Below are 22,982 nucleotides of genomic sequence, written 5' to 3'. Positions count from 1 at the left end.
ATTAAATGCCAATTAATTCTCCAGAGACGGGACTCTAAAGTGAGCCGAACTTGGTATTTTAATGAGGATGATGACTGGTAATCGGATTCGTAAAGGAGGAAAAATTCCGGGCATTAGTGACGGACTGACAAGCAAGCACAAGCCCATTTGAAAACCCCTAAAAATAATCCAAAATATTTCTCGAATAAGGAGTGCATGATTTATTTTTAATAAAAATAATGCACGGAATGCTTTCTACTTCTAAAAAAGTTCTACTTCTTTTTACTTCGAAAAGTTCTGTACCATTTAAAGAGGCACTGCCATACCATCCGCGCCCTCAAAAAATTAATTAATAAATAATCAATTCTCAAATTTAATTTTCATTTTAAAAGTAGCTTAAACATGTATTAGTGTCAGCATTGTTTACGTTTACTAGGTATTTTGTCGTCGGTCATCGGCCAAAACAACCTGAAGAGAGACTAAAAAATAAAATTTTTGGTTTTCATTTAAAATTTGTTATCCGGACATAAATGAGCTGTATGATATGGTAATTTTCAGAATATCGAAGGCTTGACTGGGCGGTAACATCAATCATGAACCATTACGAAAAAGTATAATAGTCAACGAATATTTATAGGGGAATAATCCACACAAAAGGGGAAAATGCACCATTTTTTGTTCTGCTCCTTGAAAGAATAAGAGTGTCATTCTAAACGGACCTAACAAAGCGTAATTACTTTTCACCCTTTATAAAATTTTGGGGACGAATTGTCAACCCACTTTTTGTTAACCTCTATTATGTAGCTGTTGCGTATTACGCAACGCTTCCTTCTAAACTTGTCCCTAGACAGATTTTTCGTCCATCCTGTTCTCCCTCATATATTTTGTCTCTCTTTTTGTTTTTCATGACAAGCATTTTAAGGCTTCAAGCCGATGCTAGCATACAATCAGATGCAACATCACATTTTCTTAATGTCTTTCTTATCGGTGCACCGCATGGTTCATGAAATTCAGCCTAAAAGTTGCTTTTCTGGCCCTAGTGCCCTGCGATGTGAGCTACGAGACTTACTTCGAGTTGACCACCCATGACAAGAAAACGATTCTGTTCGCCTAAAAATTAACTTTAACTTTTTGCTCTACCACAACAAAAGTACCGTATCTGTAAAAGCAGTGTATTCAGTCCATCTAACGTGACTTATAGTAACAATAGCCTTAAAGAATTGACAAAAAGGATGCGATTTTTACGATCTTTCGAATGAAAAAGGAAAATTTGGATTTCTAAATCAAAGACCAAAAACAGAGGCTCCGCGGGGCCCTCTTAATGGCCCTGAAGAGAATAATCCGTCAACTTAACTTTCTAACAAACTGGAATAACCATCTTCCTTTTTCTAGTAGGTTAACTTCAATGCTCTCCCTTCAAGTAATAACTTTCAGTGATAAAAAAATTCATTTCTATCGAAAAGATCAAACATGTTGTGATAATTACGCTGCCGTGATAAGGAAAAACGCCGTATGAGCCTTCAGACGCTGCCAGATTTCCTTCACTAGAAGCCAAATTTATGGTAAAATTTTGAATATTTTTGTCCAAAATGTTTACACAATTTTGTGCGCAATTTAATCTAAAATATCTGAAAATTTCAAAGAAAAATGTGCGAGATTGTCGTCAAAATACATGTTTTATCACGGAAAATTTGGCAGCTCTCGGACGACATTACGGTAACGGTGGGTATGACCTCTGGATAAATATCAGTATAATTTTTGTAATTCTTTGACTGTGAATATTTTCAACAATTTCCTTTCTTAACTTAGAGAAGATTTTTGCTGCGAAGAACACCAATCGAAATCCATTCCGTTGGAAAAAAAAAATTGGAAGTGCCTCAGGAATAAAGATCCGCTCCTTCGTGGTAGGTGCGAGCAGATCCAGTTACTCAATATTTACTCACGCATCCATCAACATTACACGGCCTGCCTCTAGAATCCACATCTGCTAATGATTGGCTTGTCTGGTGTAATTTACATCCCTGCATTGTGAATGGGGCAGTGCAAATGTCGTGTATTTACACTACCGTTAACTCACCTTAGTTGGTTGCCAGATGGTGATGTCGTCACATTCAATTAAATTATTCGTCGTATCGTATTTAAAAAATAATTCCCGGGCAATACCAGCCCCCCACCCCTTTTCCCCTTCCCCCCTTCTCCCCAAAAATAACAAAATATGATTAGAGGTCAAAGAGTTTGACGGAAATCAAATAATAAGTGAAAACACTTTGAAAGTACAGGCAGGGGGAGTAGTTTTTGAATGTGAGCATTCTATGTTTCTTATTATATTTCTCAGGGGAGACGCGACGATAAATTCTTAACGATCAACTCTTGGATAAAGAAATTATTGCTTGGTTTATGAATGCCAGGCAATCCGGATCCTAACAAAACGATGAAAACGAACTTATTTGTGCTGGATTTTAGAATCGGAATCTGAGTATCCTTCTTGATACTTAAAAGAATAACATCAAATATTCCGAATAATAAGTTATCAATGTAGATTGCATGGGAAAAATGAGGATGTGCGAGCAAACCATTTGAGCCGTCGTCCTGCCAATACTTTTTGCACGTTTTGAGAAAAAGAAACCATCTATCCTTATGGAGTACAACTTCCATTCAACAATGGATTTTATACAAGACAATCTCCGAGCTAAAGAAGTGGGGGATAAACAAAAGCCGCATGGGTAAGTAGTACTTTTTTAATGGACCTCCTACACTTTTTTTGGTATGTCTCCGCAAAAGCCTCCAATGTATAGATTGGAACTTGCATATCATGAACAATACTTTACTGCCCTCGGAAAAGATCAGAAAAGGAAATCGAGCAACATACATCAACTCTCAGCGGTGTGAGTAAATATGGCGCATAAAAACGGTCAGCGCTTTACTCAAAATCGTGATGTCTAAGCGTTTCCATAAACAGAATCTAAACAAAGAATCGGTGATTGCAAAAGTAAACTTTTTTTAGAGTTTGTGGCAATCAGTCGTGAGTATGAATATGCACACTTGCATCTTAATTGCAGTGCGCGTCGATGCTTCCGTTTCAATTTTATTCTCTTAAGAATTTCTCTTAAGAATAATGAACGGAATTTTGGAAAGATATTTTCAATTATTCTTCTTCAGATGAATAGGAAAAATGAAGTTCTAAATCTTCCTCTTTAATGTAAAATAATTTAATTGAGAGTAACGCGTTTCGCACAATTTCTGAGACATGAAGTGCTTTGAGGGGTTGAACTGCGAAGCGGTCAGAAAGCATACCCCCTTGTAGAAAGAATATTCACCTCATACTTGTTGAGATTTCTTGAAGACAATCGATCGTATTTTTAATTTTTTTGATGACATCGTGAAACAGTATGAAAATGAAGTATGCATCATAATCTCCCTGATAGAAATTAATCATTCTCGATAAACTCGAATGCCCGGAGAAGAAGTCTGAAAAGTTTCTGGTGGCTCTTTGAAGCGCCCGTGCGTGTACACAACACGGAAAAAAATGAATTGCTGATTTAACAATTGAATTGTTAAAAATTATGCCCGACAAGTTTCAACAAGACACATTCAACAAGTTTCGACAAGTTTCATACATTTTATAATAGTGGAAAGCTAATTTACCACGGGGGTGGTTAAATTAGCATGTCAATACATTGAAACATGTCGGACTCTTTTTCTAACTACACGATTGTTCAATCAGCAATTTCATTTTTCCGTGAAACTGATTGCGGTAGACGCACGAGTCGTATAGACAGAAATTTGGAATTTTTTAGACGACGTGCGTTACAAAACTAGTAAACTTGAAATCTCCTAAAGTTGGCTGCAGGTGCTTGACACAGAGCCATTAAACAACATAAAAAAAAGAAAAAAAAACTTAAAAGCTCAATGCAGAGGGAAAAAATTCACCCGAGCGCAATTTTCCATTTTTTTGCATTGAGATTCTCAGTTTTCTGGTTATTCAACGCACGTTGGCTAAAAAATTCAAACTTTCTATCCAAGTGTGTGTATATCAGTTTTTTTGTCAGTTTTTTGTCAGTTTTTTGAATAGATCTTGACCGGAACGTCCAGAAACATAACGTTTCCCGGGAACATATAGTCCCACAGTTCGAAATGTGCGTTTTCAAAAACCCGTTAGAATGAAAAACTACAAGTTTAGCTGAAAGTGGGTCTTTGTAGTCGGGCGGATGAAACTTCCAATTTTTGATAATTCAAAAGGCTCCCAACCCAAAGGCATAATGCTGCCTTTCCTCATACCGGCTATAAACCACATCATGAAGTTTGTAAGTTTTTGGTGTAGTCGCGATTATGCATATCGACCGCTCATTCCGCCTTATATATTTTTGACGCTCTTCATTGCGTTTAAACACATAATGAAAATTTGAAAAGGAAAATTTAAAAAAAAATTGTATTTTCTCAAGTAATTATGGGAAATAGTCAAATAAATAAAAATAATTGCCTTCAACAAGCTGCCTCGGTAGCGCAGTAGGCAGCGCGTAAGTCTCATAATCTTAAGGTCGTGAGTTCGATCCTCACTCGAGGCACAATTTTATGTTTTCGCACATCCGAGTACATTGGGAAAACAAAGTCTCTTTGCACACCTTTCGGGTCCTCAAAACAAATTTTAAAAACCTCATTTCTCAAAGTTATTCAACGCTTTTGCTCTTAGTTACAGGCCAAATTACCGAGCATTTTTCTACATGATGGGAGTATAGACGCGACGGAGGGCGTAAAGACTCGCCTGTCACCTTTCAGATTTTGCATTGCCGTCCGACGTAGTTTTTGTCGCTCAAATTTATGATTCAGACTTAAAAATGTTAAATTTTTGTCCAGAATCGATCACTCCATGATAGACGTTATTAGGATCTATTCACAATCAATATTTAACCTTAGCCTCCCAAATCGTTGTTCAAGCATGAAAACTTGAGACTTTAACTCCATGTTGAAAATGCGTTGATTTGACTCTGAATGGACTCTTGTTTACCAATCAGAGTTCGATCGTGAACGATCCCTATCTCTTTTCCAAGATTCATCAGGGGCTAGGCACAATTTTTTGAGTGAAGCGAGGTACTTATTTTGTCGTATGGCAAGTTTCCACCGTGATAAAGATATCTGCCAATGTAAGTGGGAAAATCTTGTCATCGGGACACTTGTGCGTCATACCCCGCTCAATGATTTGTTAAATTCACACTGCAATTCAATTTAAAAATTAATTTCAAACTAAATTTTAATTCGAATTTTGACTTCCGCGTTCTTACATACACATACATACATATAAGTCGCTTTACAGCACTCCCTCGCGCTCTACGACTCCTATCCTCCACTGCTCTCTTTCAAACCACAAATCTTGGGGCATTGAGCACCTTAACATTTCACTTCCACGTTCTTACTGATATAAAAATGTTGATGTATGTTGATCAATTCTGGGAAACTCTAGCGAAATAAGGCATCAAAGCGTCGCTTGGTTGACATAAGGGCGTAATACACATTGAGATGAGCCCTGAAGAACATTGAATTGTACACGGAAGCCAGGGGGCTCATGCCAGAGTGTAGTTACGCCCTTATGTCAGCCAAGCGACAAAATGTTGAAGAGGCAAGCGAGTATAGGTAAATGATACATACATAAAGTCGCTTTTATAGCGCCGCCTCGCGCTCTGCGACGCCCAATCGCCATTGCCCCCTATCCTCCCAGAGATCATCAGGCAATTGGCACCTTCTGATCTCCTCCTCCGAGAGGAGAGGAGGAGGAGATAGGTAAATGATACCGAAGAAATATTTCTATTTTCTTCTTTTTGAGCGTGAGCTCACAGAATTAGAGGGACGAACGCAATTTGGCAACTCCACTGCGGGAGAATTGGCGGCACTAAATTGTTTACGTCACGTGAACTGCGCGAGATATCATAGCGGGATCGGGGGGAGAGGGGAACGAAAAACGAAAGTTCTCGCGAAAATTGCGGAAGTGCAGCTTATGCATGGGTTGCTCTGATTAATTGGGGCACCGGCACGCTCCTCATCCTCATTTTTATGTTAATCGAATTCAGTCCTGCCGCCCGCTTTAACCGCGTTTTCAACCACTAATGACTTCCAAGGTCAAGGTCTTGCCACGAGTAGGCCATCGATTATCTTCCAGACACGCGAAAAAAAAAGAGCAAGAAGAGCTGGGATCGAGGTATAATGACATGCCTGATTTAATGAGCATTTAATGATCTTTGGGGATGGTCACCGGATTGTCGCAACGGGAGTGAAACGCACCCACTCGCGTGGGGCGCCAATCACTCGCGCCTCTTTTATTTATTTACTTTTAGGGACATACTCATGGTGTTGTTTTTTTAACTCTCTATCCGTAACCACGCAAATCATTTTTGAACTTAAAAAATTCCAACACTGATTTATGTCAGAAAAAAAATCGCACTCCACTCATTGATCTTGGGTAGATTATTCCTGTACCTATCGCCTTTTTTAAATCCCCTCTTTGGGAACATCAAATATGCTATTTGCTTTAGGCTGGTGGTCCAAAAATAAAAATAAAAATTGTATTCGTACAATTTTGCAGACGAGGTGTTCTTTCACATCTAACTAACATCACTAACTATCTAATCAGCATCATTTTGCCTGTGCGTGCTTCATTATTGACGAAGTGCAAGAAAGCAAGTATAATAAGATGAGATTTCAGTAAAATTTAAGCTCTACTTTGACTTCTAATACATGTTCGACCAATCACTGTTTCTACGTAAAGGATCTAAGCGATTCTCTTCTTTCCACGAGTGAAACCCATGGAGAAATTGCAAGCAAATTTTCTATTACTTCATCTGAGAGTGCTTTAAGAGTTGATTTCTCAGAATTTCTTATAATTTTTTTCTGATATGGTAAATAGTATAAAAATTATACTTGAAAGTGAGAAAATGTACCGCCTAGTGACGTCATCTGGCAGCATTTCCCATTTAAACACACGTATTTTAGCAGATTAGATCATTTTGTCATATCTTCTCCTATAATTGTTCAATTCATGACCTAAGGGTAACCTCGTGATCAGTTCACGCAGTAGTTCCCACTTAAACACGAAATTCATCAAATTTCAGACTCCTGCAAATTCTCTAACACATCAAACTCGATAAAACTTGACGAGAAGAAATGAAATAATGAATATAACTCACCGAAAGCTTTTGCCAAAACGTGCAGGCTGTCCCGATGGTAGAAACACAACCGGAAAAACAGTGTAAGGGAGGTACAAGTGGTTAAACTTTTCGGGGAAAGGGTCCGCCAAGCCGAACACGTGGCTCAGCACGCGAGGGAGTTTGAGCGTATGCCCTAAAACACACAAAAAAGGGAATTGAACTTGGCTGTGTGACAGATTCACAAACACGGGTGTTAGATCGCGGGAAAAGCACAACTCGTTGCCATGCAAATCGATGCAAAATGAAAGGATTGTCGCCGAGACTTGGCAAACCTGTGCACCAATTTTCGCCGAGGATACAGCATTACGCTGTATCACAGCAACTGTTCCAGCTCATAGGCAATTATTCCATTTTTATGACGGTTTTACGCCAAAGATGCCACATAATCCGAAATTCTATGGGTTATTTCAACCGTCGATAATTTCATTCAATGAAATGTCCCTTCGATGCATGCATTCTAACTTATGCAGTCGAGGGGTTCCTTCGCTTCATTCGATATATCGCGCACCTTGAACTCGTAAATCATTGTTAAGTAGGCGAATTTTGACGTTAAATTTTGGCAGCATTGCGGACGACTGCTTGCCAGATTTCCCGTAGTAGTTGCTCGCGCACATTTTTATACATAAATCAATATATCAGATAGGCGAGCTTTATCACGCGATGTGGGAACTCTGGGTGTAAACAATGATGCCAAATTTAAATGAATTACTCCCGTTACTTTAACATGCTCTTAAGGAGGACTTCGTCACGTTCATAATCGGATTTATGGAGGAAATTTGTCCACAGCTTTTTAAACAATAAAAGGAATTTTTTCTATTGTCGAATGACAAGTATGATTTGTGTTTTGTTGAACGCGATGCAGGAATGATCAAAATGGGAGCATCAAGTAGAGATCATATTGTAATCATAACATCATAAAACAGCGAGGTAAAAATGGTTTGAGAATAACAGAAAATTCTCAGTTTTGAACATCTCTTTGGGATAATTTAGAATCAAGGCTAAAATTACGTCATGAAGAGTTACCCTATGCTCAATGAAGAAAATTTCCCTACAATTAGTCAGTTAGATGACGAACTCAATGACCTCATATCTCGACCAGCTCTATGGAAAATTAATGAGTTTTATCACTTTATTCTTCCAGCGGAATATAAAAGGTACCCCGTAATCCCAATTTCAGCGAGTAGTCCGAATGAAGAAGTCTCATCTCGGCAAGTATAGCAAATGAACAGAGCATGAAGCACCCTCAATATCAACCAATGGCTTTCCTGATGTAATGTTGTGTCGTTTCAATTCGTAAAAACTATCATAAACGCAGTCGATTCCTAAAATTAGTCGTCGGTCGTTTAAGGCTCCTCAGATATTTGTAAGTATGAAAACAAAACTTAATTGGTGATAAAAATAAACAAAAACAAAAAAGAACCCTACTAAATACATGAAAAAAGATTTTCTCAAAGTTGTTTGAAAAAAAGCAGAGCATGCTGAAAGTTCGGAAAGTGTGTAAAGTGACGGCTGCACGATAACTTTCAATTTTGTACTCTTGTACATAAAAAATTAATGACAAACTCTTATTTCAGCATTCATGAAGCGTGCATGAAACTATTAGACCCGCCAGCTTTTTTCTTTCAAAGCAATCCCTTATCTTTGCCATGAGTGACAGAATTTATAGTACCAATTATTTGTCCTAAAACTTTCTGTAACTTTTAAACTCTCTGGTAAATAAATTGCACTTTTCTCGGGGAAATTTCAAATTGAAACGATATTTTTAACAATCTTAAATCAGTTCGTTGTGACTCGTGTTAAGTTTACATTTCATTTGCAGGTAATTTTCCTCCCAAAGGGACACACTACCTCATCGTGTTTGTTCGTTAGAAGATTTAACGGAAAAGCCGTGTATGATACAACCTGAGAAAGAAAATTTTGAGTACCTACGAGCCTGTGGAGAAAAATTTTGCCGCGCCAGACAATTTTCACTAAACCCTGTCCCATATTAAACCTATCGTGGTCGACGATTTTTTTTTTCTCCCAATCGAAAGTAAAATTCTACCTACATTTTAGGCGTAACCCAGGTTTCACAAATAAGAAGATCTAGAGGTAAACGATTGAAAATTAAAAGAAAATAAGCGTGTGGTAAGCGTGGGATTAGCCAATTAGGCTATTGAAGCTAAGCAAAAAAAGAAAAAAAGGAAAAATAAACAATGAAAGGAAATGAAACTTAAACAAACCAGAAATAAGAGGAAATGAAATTTAAACGGAATGCAAGAGGAAAACAAGTTTCACAGTTAGTGTAAGAATACACGTGGTATATGACTATTCAATAATTGTGATTCTGTTACAATCGATGCACACATGGGATAAACTGTGTTCATGCAGTAGATGCATGGCACTATTGGCACTTGCTCTATAATCATTTTTATTACCTAACCTAATATTTGAATTTGAAAAGGTGCGTAGATGTATGCCCAGCTTGGAAAATCGGCATCGGCGTTGTCGGATGGGGATTTATGTTATTGCTCGGATGAGCCGAAGTAAAATATACAAGTTTTATTACAACGTGGCACCTATTGAGCACGTCATGTTACGGCGACAGGAGGGAGGACACGTTTAAAGGAAGTGACCATTTATCTGATTCGGGTTTGTAACCGATGCAATTTTATTCGTCTCAGTGTTGTCGATTCGGATTTTGTCTCTCAAACTTTGCGAACTCTTGAGAAAAAATAATGAAAAAATAATGAAAAAAAAAAAAAAAAAAAAAAAAAAAAAACAGTGAAAATGAGACTACCTGGTTTGAAACATACACACGGCATCAAATTTACGCTAAAAATGAGCAAAGTCTCGAAAAAAAGTCAAAGAAAAATTCACGTAAACCACGATTTGCACATTTAGGAAAACTCACTCTTTGTGTTCTTCCAAGCGACAATAGCTGTCATTGAACCGAAGAAAATGTGATGGGCTCGTTGAACACACTTCGTTTATTATTTTTGGCTAATTTTAGAAACAGCATGTGTACCATTACTTTCCTCGTGCAGATAAGAGTTTTAATGGATGGAATATTAGTTTCCTCTCCCAAAATTTACAGTTCAATTAACGCTCCAAAAATAAGGTGATAGTTTTATATTTTGCCTAGCTAGAGGCAAAGCTAAGGCATTAACTCAAGAACAAAGTAAGTAGTCCCCTCAGATGTATATCCGAAATTCTAGATACGCAAAAGGTGCGCCATCAAGAATTACAATTGTTTTCTTTATTTATTTTCCTGTAAACTCATTTAAGACTATTTAATTTCATTTTACAAAGACAGTCATCTCCAGAAAATCAAGAATCATATTTGGTGTAATTTTTACCACACTGTGAACTACTCTCTGATAATCCATACTGGTATGTGGTGGCGGTCCTATGCATTATTAATTCAAATTTTATGATAAACTTGTCACGATCAAAGCGTGTGTGCGACCGATCTGATAAGTGTTAAAACGGTATAGCCCGAGACATGTGCTCGCAACGTATCTTACGCAACTATTTACACATAGAAGGTCTACTAGGACGCACCCGCACACAAATTGCATACACGGCGAATTGAAGGAATTGTGACCAAGAACATCGAGAATGCGTCGAACAATATCTGTGATAGCTTTTTGATTTCATATATAAACCTAAATATAAATGATAAATACCAAATTTCTTTACGACCAAAGTTTATATTTGCTTTAAATCATTTTATCCTACTAGAAATCTAGAACATTCTAGAACCTAAACTATTTGGAAAGGCATGCCCTTGGTAGACTTTTGTGGGGCGTAGCACCATCTTTTTTTTCTTTTCTTTTTTCTATGCTATATGAACATGTTTCACGACACTCACTCTCCGCAATCACCCAAAAAAAGAAAGTTAGATGAAGAGGAAGGCTATAAGAAGAAGTGGAGCTACTTGAATAAAGCGGATTTTTCCGTGTAGTTTCTTACAAAAGAATTTTTGAAAAATAAACAACTGCCTTTAAGGAGACCGTGGGCGCATGGTCTTGTTTTAAATGGCCCATCTATAGGCTTTAAAAAATCAAATAGCATGTGCCATCCTTCTCCTTGATCTTCTCCATCAGGAATGGCATCAAGACAAAACTTGTATTTCTACTGCAATGAGACATTAGGCGAGGTTTTTGGTGGTAAATGAACGGAAAGGATATGCGGGTTGACGTCTGACTGTGAGTGAATTCAAAAATTATCAGAACGATTTGGCTCGTAAACTACCAATCAGTTGAAGCGCTCCGAGCAATAAAACTGCTGCTGCAAGTTTATTAGACGTTAGTTCAACCAATTGACGCCGGGTTCAAATTTCTAGCCGGTCCAATGATGTCAAACCGTCGTACTGATTATATTCCACAGTCCCGTTGGAAAATATATCATATTTAATGTAATATCACGGTACTTTTTCCATATGATATGAAGAACGCTACGTAAAATTCTAGGAAAAGGTAAGAGGATAAAATCAGTGAAGTGACACTGATATGAATAATGTTACCCTCACCAATGGGTCATTTCCACAGGACCTATAATCGTGTTTTTTGGGTAATACATATTTGTGTTATAAAATGAAGTAGAATGCGTTTGAATGTCACGAGAAAAATGTTAACGAATTTTACATCCTTAGACTTACATTCTTACATTGCAAATGAAACAAAGGCGGGAAAGTTATCTACAGCCATGTGCATTATCAAAACAGAATGAACGACATAAAAAGGATATCACTATTGGATGTGCTTTCCGTTCATTCCCATTCTCTACTTTATTGGATTTCATAAAAAAATCACAAGTCTGTATATCTCGTAACTGACTCATTGAATACCTAGTTATCAGTGTTTGCCAGGACAGACGATAAATGGACGGAGTTAAACAGAAAGGAACCAAGCCACATCAGGATCGAACCGAGAAAAAGAGGTTTAAAGTTTGGCTCCTGCATGAGACTCAATGTAAAAAATAAACTTCAAGTTCAATTTCTGCAAAATTTGCTCCAACAAAAACTTTGAATTTTTGGCGATAGATAGGGTTCGCAGCTAGGGGATGGTGGAAAGGGGTTAATTGTGGAAATAATTTTTGAAACCATGAAAAATAAAAATAATGAAACCATTGGTACGTGATTTAACCGATTTTGAAGGTTAGAAATTTTCTACCTACATTGGGAATTGAACCCGGGACCTACCTAACACTAACCGACGACCCTACCGATTGAGCTATAGCGAACGATGCATGAAAGTGACACAAAAACGGTATTTAACGTCGATTTGAACGGGCCGCTAAAATATTTTCAATCTACCTGGATTTGTCGTGTATTTAGTTTACTTTACTATATTTTTTAACTATATTTTATTGTTTTACTTTGTTTTATTTCCTTGTTGTCTCTATTTTTTCTTCACTCTATTTTATTTTTTCAAGCACTTCATTTTTTTCTCTTTAATTATTTACTTCTCATTCCTTTACTTTGTTTTATATTTACTGTGATTTCTTTTAATACTTCATCATAATTTTTGGACTTCACTTTACTCTTAAAATTGTAGAGCAGTGGTTGAGTTCAAAACCACTCATAACTCAATGTTTCCCAAAATGTGGGTTGGTTCCTTTCTGCTTAACTCAGTCCAAATGTCCATGATATCAGTAGATTAAAGAAATTAAATGCATGTCAACTAGCATACTTTGTATTATGTCTCGATGTTTCCTGGAAAAAAAAATATTAAGAACTTATCTCCGTTTGCTTCATGCTTTTGTAGCCTGTCTTATGAAAATTCAACCAGCCCTCCCTTCACGGACGAAAAGAATCCCTGCACGCATACATCGAGGGACGCTTAGTATTAATTTTATAATATCTTCATGACCAATATTTGTGTTTCAGAAGAAAAAGTATGTTTTTGAAATATTCAGAATGATACATTTTTGAAGACTTAAAAGTGTATCTTTATCTGTAGTTTGGCAGGGTTTCTTTCTTTTTTCTTTTTACTTTCCCCTTTATTTTCCACTCCTTTGTTCTTGGAAATCGTCGCTGTGTGTGACCTTTTATAGGATAAAAAAAAGTAGTTCACATAATTATATTTTAGCTTTTGATATAACAGAGCACAAAAGGATGTTCTACAAATATTTTGATAAGAAAGAACTCTAAAAATTATCAAACAAATTAAAAGTTAAAGCGGTTTGAGGTCTGCAATTCAAGATGCAGTCCCATGAAATAGGTATACGAGGCATCTAAAATTGAAATCTTCCGTACGTGCCCAGGGTGCGATATTTCAGAATTATCATGCAAGTTTATGGCCTTCGTATGGACGAAAAGAACCGAGCGCTTGCAATTAACTTATTCCTAGGACAACAAAGAACTTTTTTATCGAAAACCCCAATCCTATTTTTCGATCTACCCCGACCAAAAACATTCTCCTAAAAATTCGGCCTCTGCCCTCTGATGACGATCTCTCAGTGAACTGACATTTTGCAATTAAGAACTAAAATTTCTGACTCAGTTCAAAAACAACGTATGTACCATTAGATATCCTATAGGCATGTAGCAGGCAATTAGCAATCGTCGGAATTTGGCAAGTGCTTCACATGTTGTTTCGATAAATCCCAATAATGCGTATCGGCTCAGTGAAAGTTACATTTAGCCTTCAAAGGTATGATCTCGACATGGAGCGCCTTCATTTTTTGCGATACAACACGCTTCGTCCCGGGGTTAGTTTAGTTGCATGTTTGATCGAAACCCAACTGAGGTCAAAGATTTCACCACATGCTCAAGCGAGTATGCGTATCACTTCTATCATTTTACGGAGAAAAATGTGTCTATTCACTTTAAAGGCGAAACAGTCAGTACTCTAATTTTGTTCTTTTATTTCTAAATTTCACGATTTTCTATTCATTCCTCAAGTAGCTTGAAAATTGACGGCGATTAATATTTGTCTGCAAGAGACATATTCGACGGTGTAAGTCGGCAATCACATAACTCGGTTTGCGACGTCGCAGCTTTCCTGTCACACCTTATTTTTTAAACGGAAAACTACTCGACGGCAATCCTTCAAAACTGCCATGATTTTTCTTCTCTATGCGAAGAAAATTCTGCATAAACGTCAAGGAATGTTGTCAATTTGTTCTCCTTCAAAAATAATGTAGAGGTGGAGATTTTCAGACACCGCAAACGAGTTATGTGATTGTCGACTTACACCGTCGATATGTTGTTACGAATGAGTCAGGACGTTTAGTTCTTAATGCAAAATGAAGTTCATTCAGGAGAGTTTCTGCAGGATCACGCGCGACTTGATATTAAGGAGAACAAAGTGCTAAATTCTCAGGCGGTATAAAGACAGATTCCTGTGAAATGTGCTGTGAATTGACGCGGGTACTTACTTGGAACCACCGAAATTGTGAGACAAAGCGCGTCCCGTGTCAATGTCCGATGGAACACTCCCGTTGGGAACGACACTGCGACTGCATGCTATTGCCGCGGCAGTGGGAGCCCGCCGCTGAAAAGCCCTTTAAAAGGGATCAACAAAGTTAACCTTGGGCCGCCGTCACACCGCCGCTGCCGGGTCCCAATCGAATCCGTCAACTGCCTGCGTCCCGACGCCCGCCGACGCCGACGCCACCGAGTGCATGGTGGAAAACCACTACCTTACGCCCGGGCATAACTATGCATCCCACGTTGTCACGTTATTTTAGGAATTTCACGGTTTTCTCACCACAAAACTCTTTTTATAACAATTTCACTTAAAATCTAAACTTAAATTTCTATATTTTTAAATATTTTTAAACTAAAGACCCCCCCCCCCCCTTACAATCGACCCTATTTTACTTTCTTGCCCAAAAACCTATGCCACACGCATCAAAATTCGGAATTCCCTCCCTCATAACATCCACCATTTATGTTAAGATAATCCAATAGTAATAACAGAAATTTTATAACTCTTCAAGAAATTAAATTTAAAAATTTAAAATTTCCTAGTCCCCGACGTAAATAGCCTAGATGCTGATCGTCGTTAACTAAAAATAACTAACTAACTTTCAATTAGATCTACTCCCCTACAATCAACAGAAATACAAACCCACTTACATGCGACGATCCCAATATTACTACCAAAAGTCTGAAACTATTCACCTCTCTTAATTTAAAAAACTAAATGTTCGTATATTCTCCCATTTTCAAAATTCTCTGTAAAGACGTTAATAACCCGTGACGCTGAATGTCTTAAAATATACTAACCAACTAACTATCAATTCTATCTAGATATCACTGGTATTTTAATTTATCTTACTTTAGCATTTTCTTTTAAGATTTTTATTGTTTAGATTTGTAATTTAAATTATGAAAGAATAAAACGATATTTTATTAAATTATTTTATTTAATAACTAGATATTTAAAGCATGATTTTATTTGAAATCTAAAAATGTATTCATTTCACCTCTTAAATGGTAATAATATAAAAAATCTTGTTCAATTAAACAAGACCCGAAAGTCCATTGTGTAGATGTTTTTCTGACAGTGGAAAGAATATGGCCTCAGAAAATTGTCGGTTCTTACAATTTCAAGAATTTTTTTTTTAAACGGAGACCCCAATGTCCAGTTAAAGAAAATTGGCCCCCTAAGTTTGCATAGGTATTGTGATGGTGAAAAAAAATTAGGACCAAAAAGGTGCACGTCCTTCTGTTCCACATGACAATAACATCGGTTTCATTTGCCGTCGAGAAACATCGGATTAAAAATAAGTGCGCTAGCCGAGCAAAGTGCTTGAAACACGGGCACAGACTTGGTTCCTGTTGTGTCCTTGCTCCTCGAATAAATTTTTACTGCGTAGTTTTTTGGCTTGGCCACTTTTTACGGTTCCTAAAGTGGAAAGGACGCCTAAAAATTGAGCGCGCCGGCCAAACGGTGCCTAAAAATTTAACACGCTGGCCAAACGGTGCCTAAAATTTGTCGGTAAAGCTAAAACAATGATCAGGGCTTTGACGAGAGGAGACCAACCAGACGAACGATACATACTGCAGTATTAAACGATCCTATTTCTTTCAGCTCATCATTAGATCCCTTTCAAACTGACTGATATCAGCTCGGACATTGAAGATCAAGCTTACTCCGCTCTTATTAAGCGGTGCTCAGCCAAAACCTCATATCTGCAAGCTCATAGTTTCCATTGGCCTTAAATGGTTCTTCCTCAGCGGGACAGTGATCGGCTCGTGCTGCGTGCCCCGTGCCGACACAGTTTCATCCTAAGGAAGAACGCCGTAGGAACCTCCAGGCGTTGCCAAATTTCCTTGAATAAAACACAAATTTCCTGTTAAAATTCTAAATATTTTTCCTCCAATTTTTCAGATGATTTAGTTCGCAATTTCATCGAAAGTTCGTGAAAATTTCAAGGAAAAATATTCATAACTCTCTCGATTAATAAACATTTTACTGAAGGAAATTTGACAACTCTCGGATGTTCATACGGCGTTCTTCCTCAGCGCGGGAGCATTGTCTAAGCTCCAAGTAGCTCAACGCAGCCAGCTGTAGCAAGAACCGATTCAACTTCCAGTTCCCGGGTCAACACTCAACGAAACCACTTTTCCCGCGCGGAATTAAGGATCGAAGATCGGATGCCGGAGGCGTCTTCGGCTACAGGTCCGATCTATCAATCGGCTACAAGCGACCCCCCCCCCCCCAACCTGCCCCCCCCAACCTGCCCCCCCCCCCCCCAACATCGGTTCCCAGACCCACTCCATATGCAAATCCTGCCGCCGCAATCCGCTGGGCAATTGGGGCTTAATTGGGTCAAGAATTTGAACGAGCTCATTTCAGTAGTGTCTGATGGATCTCCGGAAGTTGCCAGTTTTGCTGTTTCATATTTCGTCGCCCCTCTGGCGTAAGGGCGTATCTCATTTTCTACATGAGCCCCGGAAAGCATGAGCTTATACGGTGAACACGGCTCATACGCAGAAATTGAGATACGCCCTTACGTTAGAGGGACTATGATTTAAGGTGGCCCTTTCAGAAAGCGCCCTGATTTGACGATTTACCCCCAACCAGCTGAACCGTCGCACAGTGGATCGAGTCAATGGGAGGGGTCGAACAAATTATGGAAACTTTAAAAGCCTATAACTCCGTTACTTCAAAAATTTGAGATTTTGAAAATGGTTCCATTGGTTTCCTCGTGAAATTTTCTTGCAGAGGCATCCCTCAAAATTTAAAATGTAACGAATTAAACATCAAAATTTGCAGTTTAATCAAAAATTCCATGTCCGACCTCAATGATTGACTCGATCCACTGTGCGTCGGAAGCTGGTCAAAATTTCCAACAAACTAAACTATAAACAACCGGAGATGTGAAGACTAACCTAAAGGGCTTACCCTCAAAAATTAAATATTTAGGAATTTTTGCGTCTCGGGATTTTTTATCGTCAGGATTTTAATCTGATTATAAACATGTTTTTTCCATAATAGTATTTACCTCCGTCTCTAACCGATTTGTGTTTCTTTTGTTTCAGACGGTAGCTGCTAGTATTGTAAGGACACGATCAGACGAAGCAGAAGAAAAGCGTAGTAGTAAAAGTGAAAATTTAGAGGACTTCCCATTGGATGAAAATGATCCCTCTAGTGATTTTTTGAGGTACGAATTGAATTATGAAATTAATTTTAATTTTTTGAAAGTACTTCTTCAGAATTAATATCAGTTTTAATGTTGTTGATGTGAAGAGTGAAGTATTATGCAGCCTATAGTTTGTCTCTGTTTCTGGTTTTTTTTTTTTTTTTTTTTTTTTTTTTTTTTTTTTTTTCCATTCTTATTTCGGCACGACTTGTGATGTTTTTGAGTGAGAATAGAAAGTTTGCCTTTATTTCACATGTATTTTTTCTTTCGCAGAGCCGTCGGTTTTGCACTGTTTAAATAACTCATTTTAGAGAGATGTTGAATTTCTAAGCATTGGCGTGCATCATATTAAAAAAAAAAGTAGACCATTATTCAGAAAATCTCTACCCATCGAGATCTGTTTAATGCATGATCTCTTCGCCGCCACCGTGGTGCGTGTGATTCCAGTATTCATTCTAAAAATGTCTGAGGCATACCCGCAATACTCGGACTGGATTGGAGTAATTATTGTGACAACTTAATGCACCTGTTTGTCTTCAGAGTGGAAATTATTCCACAACAATGCAAAAAATGAGTAATTGCTTGAAACTTGCCATGAAACGCGTGCGGAATAAGTGCACACTAAATTGAATAATGAAAGTGAATCAATTTCCACATTTTTACATTCTGAATGCTCCTTTCCGGGTTTCAGTATTCAATCTGTTGAATAACTCATCAATTTTTCTGGAAAGTAAAAACGTAGAGATTGTGATTGATGCCTTCTTTGTAGAAAGATACCCTCGTACATTTCTCTTTAAAAAAGATATAAAAGGACAGCTTTTAAAAATGACGAAAGTAACGAATTAAATTTTTCACATTCGACCTTCTTTCGTACGATGATGAAATATTTTCGAAAAGGTTGCATCCATTATTAGTGCAGAGAGAGGCATTTAAGATAGTATTAAAGCGCCAAAACTTGTCTAAATTATTTGATTGAGTTTACCTTTGACAAAAAAAATGTTTAAAATATAATGAGAAATCTTCATTGTTTCCTTCTGATTTATTTTTAGGCAGAGTAATATTACAGCAGATTACTCTGATCGAGAAAATTATGAGGAGCCCTCAATGGAATCAAAACAGAAAATTATTTTTCAAAAACTAATCGCGGAGGCCATGAAAAAGCCTGGAGCGTATCAAACATTCGCTCAGGTAAGCATCACTAAATCTTCTCACCAGACTTTTGCTCCAATTTCAGGGCCGGATTTAGGGGGGGGGGGGGGGTGGCCACATGGGCCGCGGCCCATAGCGGCAAATTTAAGGAGCGGCAAATTTTGTAATTTGTTTAAATGTAACTTTAAAGAAAAATCGGATTTAGAAAAAAAAAAAAAAAAATAATACGAACGAGAAAAGATGACAAAATCTCTCATTTCCCGAGAGTATACCTCTAATTTTAATAAACCAGTCTTCCTGTGATACAATAGACAGCACCTTTAATTAGTCGAGTTAAGACTAAGAGAGAAACTGTACACGAAATTTGGCCTGGAACGGCGCAGCGCAGATACATGCCGATGATGACGAGATCTTGAGATGAAAAGTAGAATTCCTCGGCGCGGCGCGGCGGTCGGCATGTAGCACATATTAGCGCCTTCAAGACTGCATGAATACTTCATGCATTGCGTCAAAAACAGTGCGGTCGCTACGGTCAGCAGCGGGCGCCGCGCCGTGAAACGCATAGCGCCTACAAGACTGCATGAATACTTCACGCATTGCGTCAAACACAGTGCGTGCAGCAGCGGTCGTCTCGAAACGCATACCGCAATACCGCATACAAGACTGTAGGAATACTTCACGCATTGCGCCAAACACAGTGCGGTCAGCGCGGCCCGGCGAGGCGGCGGAAGTTAAGCTTATTAAACCACATTTATGTTTGTTCTATCATATTTTCTTCGTTCATTTCATACAAATGGAAGGCCTTGTCCACACAGAGATGTTAACGGAACTTAACTTTCGCGCCGAGTTCCGTGAACTTTTGCTAGTAGCGTTGACAAGGCTTTCGCAAAAAAATGTGTCCAACACGAGTAAACGCGTCTTATGCAACCCTCCCCCTCCGGCACGTTCCCTTGATGGTTTTTATTGATGTTTCAAAACGAATGAGAAGGGAGCGACAAAGTACAGGCGGCCCATGGGCGGCAAGTAAGTAAATCCGGCCCTGTCCAATTTATGAAAAAATATATGTATGCTGTTATGTATGTAGTAATACACATTGCATTGATATTGCTTAGTCTGTCTCGAACTTATGGACGGGAAGAATAAAGTATCCTTTCATCTAAAGTTGTTCAGCAACTAGCTCAGGATATGTTATTACCTATGTTTCAAAATATATTTTAAAAACTGCACAAGTTGCATTCATGAAGGATTGACGTACGTTTTCTACAATAGATCTTTCAAATGAGAATCAAGGAATCTGTACGTTCCGTAATTAATTCACCGATCTAGGGGGGGGGGGGGGGGGAATTAATGCAATTCAAAGGAATGTTTAAGGCTCCATTACAGAAATTTTGTGTCCAGCCGGCAAGGATTGAATGACAGGAGTGGAAAATAGGGTTGTTAAATTTGAAGGAAAGTCAGCGTTTTCCTGCAATAACTAAAACGGCGAAATCACAATGATACGTCTTTTGGGTTGTTCGACGACGAAAAAGGAATTATTGTGCGTAATTAAAGCAAAAGGAGAGGGATAATAATTCAACGGAAGGCAGATACGACTTAATCATTCCTGAACAGCCAATTCGGCGTGCTAAATTATCGAAAATCGACGTATAGGACAACATTGCTATCAACTAAAAGTTTTAAAGCATGTTTTACTAAAGACACCGCGGCAGAGTATGTTCAAATGATTGCTTATTTTGGGTTTAGTATTTTAAGTATTTCAGATGTCTCAATTAGTGGCGGTGTTGGTCAGTTAATGACTTATATAACGTTTTCTAATGTATTTGTTTCTTTTTACTCGTATCTAATTTTAGGGGTTTACTTTATTTTGTTTTTTTACGAGAATAATTAAATGGTATTTGATGATTGAACATACTCATGATTAAGGGTCTTTTTGTGAGAATTGATCTCTCCAACTCGCATAGAAGTAATTCAAAGTGGCATTTATTACAGTGCTTTGATCAATACCAACTAATTTTTCCTCAAGCGCCTTCTAATAATTGTGTTGCAACAAGCAAGACCGCACCGATAAGTATAGTTGATATCACCATTTGACGCACTGATTCCAGGAACGTTAATGTACCCTAAAATATATAGAGTACATTTTATATGTACAATAAACTCGCTTTTAAATCTATTTTATACCATTTCCTATAGCCTAAAAAATTATAAAAAACCGGCGCTCCGCTTCGTTCCGCGTTGATAGCTCTGCAGACACACTGGGAATAAAACACATTGGGTCTAGAGTCCAGACTCTTAAAAACATCGACAAGAAAAAGTACTCTTGATTCAATCGGATTTTTGCTTAAATGAAGAACCAAGCCTCTTAATTTGAGCGGTTTTCTTCTTGATTTAAGCAAAAATCTGATTGAATCAAGATAATTTTTTCATGTCAATATTTTCAATCGTCTGGACTCTAGATCAAATGTGTTTTTTTTTTCCAATGCACTTCCAGATGAAGCAATGAAAAATGTGCGTGCAAATTCTCCATTAGTTTAGTATTAATTTTATAGGCTCTTTTCGTGCCTAAGTTTGAATCTAATTTAACTGAATCATATCTAAAAGTCGACCACAATGATTTACTTTCAAGGTGGGACCAGAAAATGTGTATTTTTTAACAGTGTTGGACGCATTTGTAAGATGGGTTTTTCTGTTGCGATGATCAGGTGCTGCCGATCTTGCGGATGATGTCGGCGCCACAGCGACTGGCCCTAGCAGGGATGGTCATGAAGCAGCTCACGGGAGCGGGCGAGGGTCAGTTCTCGGATGACCGCAACAACACGATGAACGCCGAGCTCATGCTCCCGATCAGCATGGACGTCGCCAAGATGTTCCACGGGGACCCAGGCACCTCCTCTCTCGGAAGGAGCACCGGTGGATATGACGTAGGTTCCTCTTACGCGTCCTTTAATCAAACTTGGTCTCCGAGAATAGTGGAAAAACAAGGCGGAAAAACGGGGATTTAGGCTAAAATACACAATTATTAAAAACCGAGACGTTTCGACTCACAACTGAGTCATTTTCAATCGGAAATGCAATTCAAATTTTTGAAAAAAAAACTACAAGAAAACTATGAAAACCTGAGCCCTACATGGTGGTGGCCGGTATCCGAGAAAAAGAGAAACATCGTTTAAAAAAAAAAAAAAAAAAAAAAAAAAAAAAAAAAAAAATTACATTTCCGACTGAAAATGACCCAGTTGTGAGTCGAAACGTCTCGGTTTTTATTAATTGTATATTTTAGCCTTGTTTCCCGTTTTCCCCCCTTGTTTTTTCACTGTTATCATTGTCTTGGGCTGCTCTTAAAGTCTCTTCTCTCTCTCTTCCATTTTTGGCTCAAAAGCGATTCTTTCACCTTTCGCATGGAGGTTCCTGACCTAAAGTTCATTAAATCCACTCACCAACGATTTAGTTAATAATTTACATCAGAGGAAGACCAAAAGTGATTTATGGTCGAATAAACACGAGAAAATTAGCGAGGACTTGGGCAGGACTGATGAACTCCAGCACTGCGGATAACATACGGGTACCATAAATTAGACAAGCAATTAGGCCCGTTTCACCGCGCTTTATTGAGAATTTATCTGCTCGCCGGTTAAGTTCAAAAGACCCAAAAATAAATTTTATATGACAGGTGTCAATAATTTAGCTGGATATAGTTGCAGGTTGAATTTAAGCAGCCACATCTGTAGGAGTCACTTTGCTGAAAGACAAAACTGCACAACAATAGTATGGAATAAATATATGTAAAGAAAAAGAGAAAAACATATCATGAACAGGAAATGAACGTTTGCAATAATTCGTCGCCCACCTGACATAAGGGGGTAACTATACTCTGCAATGAACCCTGTCTTCCATACAATTCAATGCTTTTCCGGGCTCATCACATTGTACAATTACGCCCTTATGTCAGCCTAGCGACGAATTGTGACCTGCTTGAATGAATGATTATTTTGAAACAAGTATTTTAGCAAAACTTGTCGGACACACCATCGGTGCTTGCTTGCTCCCTCTATTGTTTTAAACTAGGCCGAAAACATTCGG

The 22,982-nt window shown here is 38.1% G+C and overlaps 2 protein-coding genes and 1 non-coding gene across 14 annotated transcripts in view; 2 read left to right on the top strand and 1 right to left on the bottom strand.

Moving 5' to 3' along the window:
- The window catches only part of LOC109043419 (uncharacterized), a 143,232-nt gene that overhangs the window by 75,625 nt on the left and 44,625 nt on the right, over nt 1-22,982 (bottom strand). For 3 of the 9 annotated variants that reach the window (XM_072298251.1, XM_072298252.1, XM_072298253.1), the window contains exons 1-2: nt 14,541-14,741; nt 7,155-7,308 (exon numbers count right to left, since the gene is read on the bottom strand). The exons of 1 other annotated variant lie outside the window; for it this stretch is intronic. The gene's annotated coding sequence lies outside the window, so the exon portion shown is untranslated. Of the gene's footprint in view, nt 1-7,154; nt 7,309-9,397; nt 9,810-14,540; nt 14,742-22,982 lie in introns of those variants that run through there. 5 more of the 9 variants (XM_072298250.1, XM_072298248.1, XM_072298247.1 and 2 more) reach the window with 4 other exon arrangements.
- LOC109043417 (uncharacterized) overlaps nt 1-22,982 on the top strand; it is a 77,992-nt gene that overhangs the window by 34,188 nt on the left and 20,822 nt on the right. For 2 of the 4 annotated variants that reach the window (XM_072298245.1, XM_072298244.1), the window contains exons 1-4: nt 760-1,701; nt 17,656-17,777; nt 18,806-18,944; nt 21,608-21,826. In XM_072298245.1, the coding sequence (XP_072154346.1) occupies nt 1,627-1,701; nt 17,656-17,777; nt 18,806-18,944; nt 21,608-21,826 (555 nt within the window). In that variant the 5' untranslated portion in view covers nt 760-1,626. Of the gene's footprint in view, nt 1-759; nt 1,702-17,655; nt 17,778-18,805; nt 18,945-21,607; nt 21,827-22,982 lie in introns of those variants that run through there. The other 2 variants (XM_072298246.1, XM_019060610.2) reach the window with 2 other exon arrangements.
- On the top strand, nt 4,472-4,544 carry TRNAM-CAU (transfer RNA methionine (anticodon CAU)). Its single transcript has one exon. It is a non-coding gene; the product is annotated as a tRNA-Met (tRNA).

This window comes from Bemisia tabaci, chromosome 3 (genome assembly GCF_918797505.1).
Source record: "Bemisia tabaci chromosome 3, PGI_BMITA_v3".
NCBI classification, from domain to species: domain Eukaryota; kingdom Metazoa; phylum Arthropoda; class Insecta; order Hemiptera; family Aleyrodidae; genus Bemisia; species Bemisia tabaci.
This window is presented reverse-complemented; position numbering and strand designations above follow the sequence as displayed.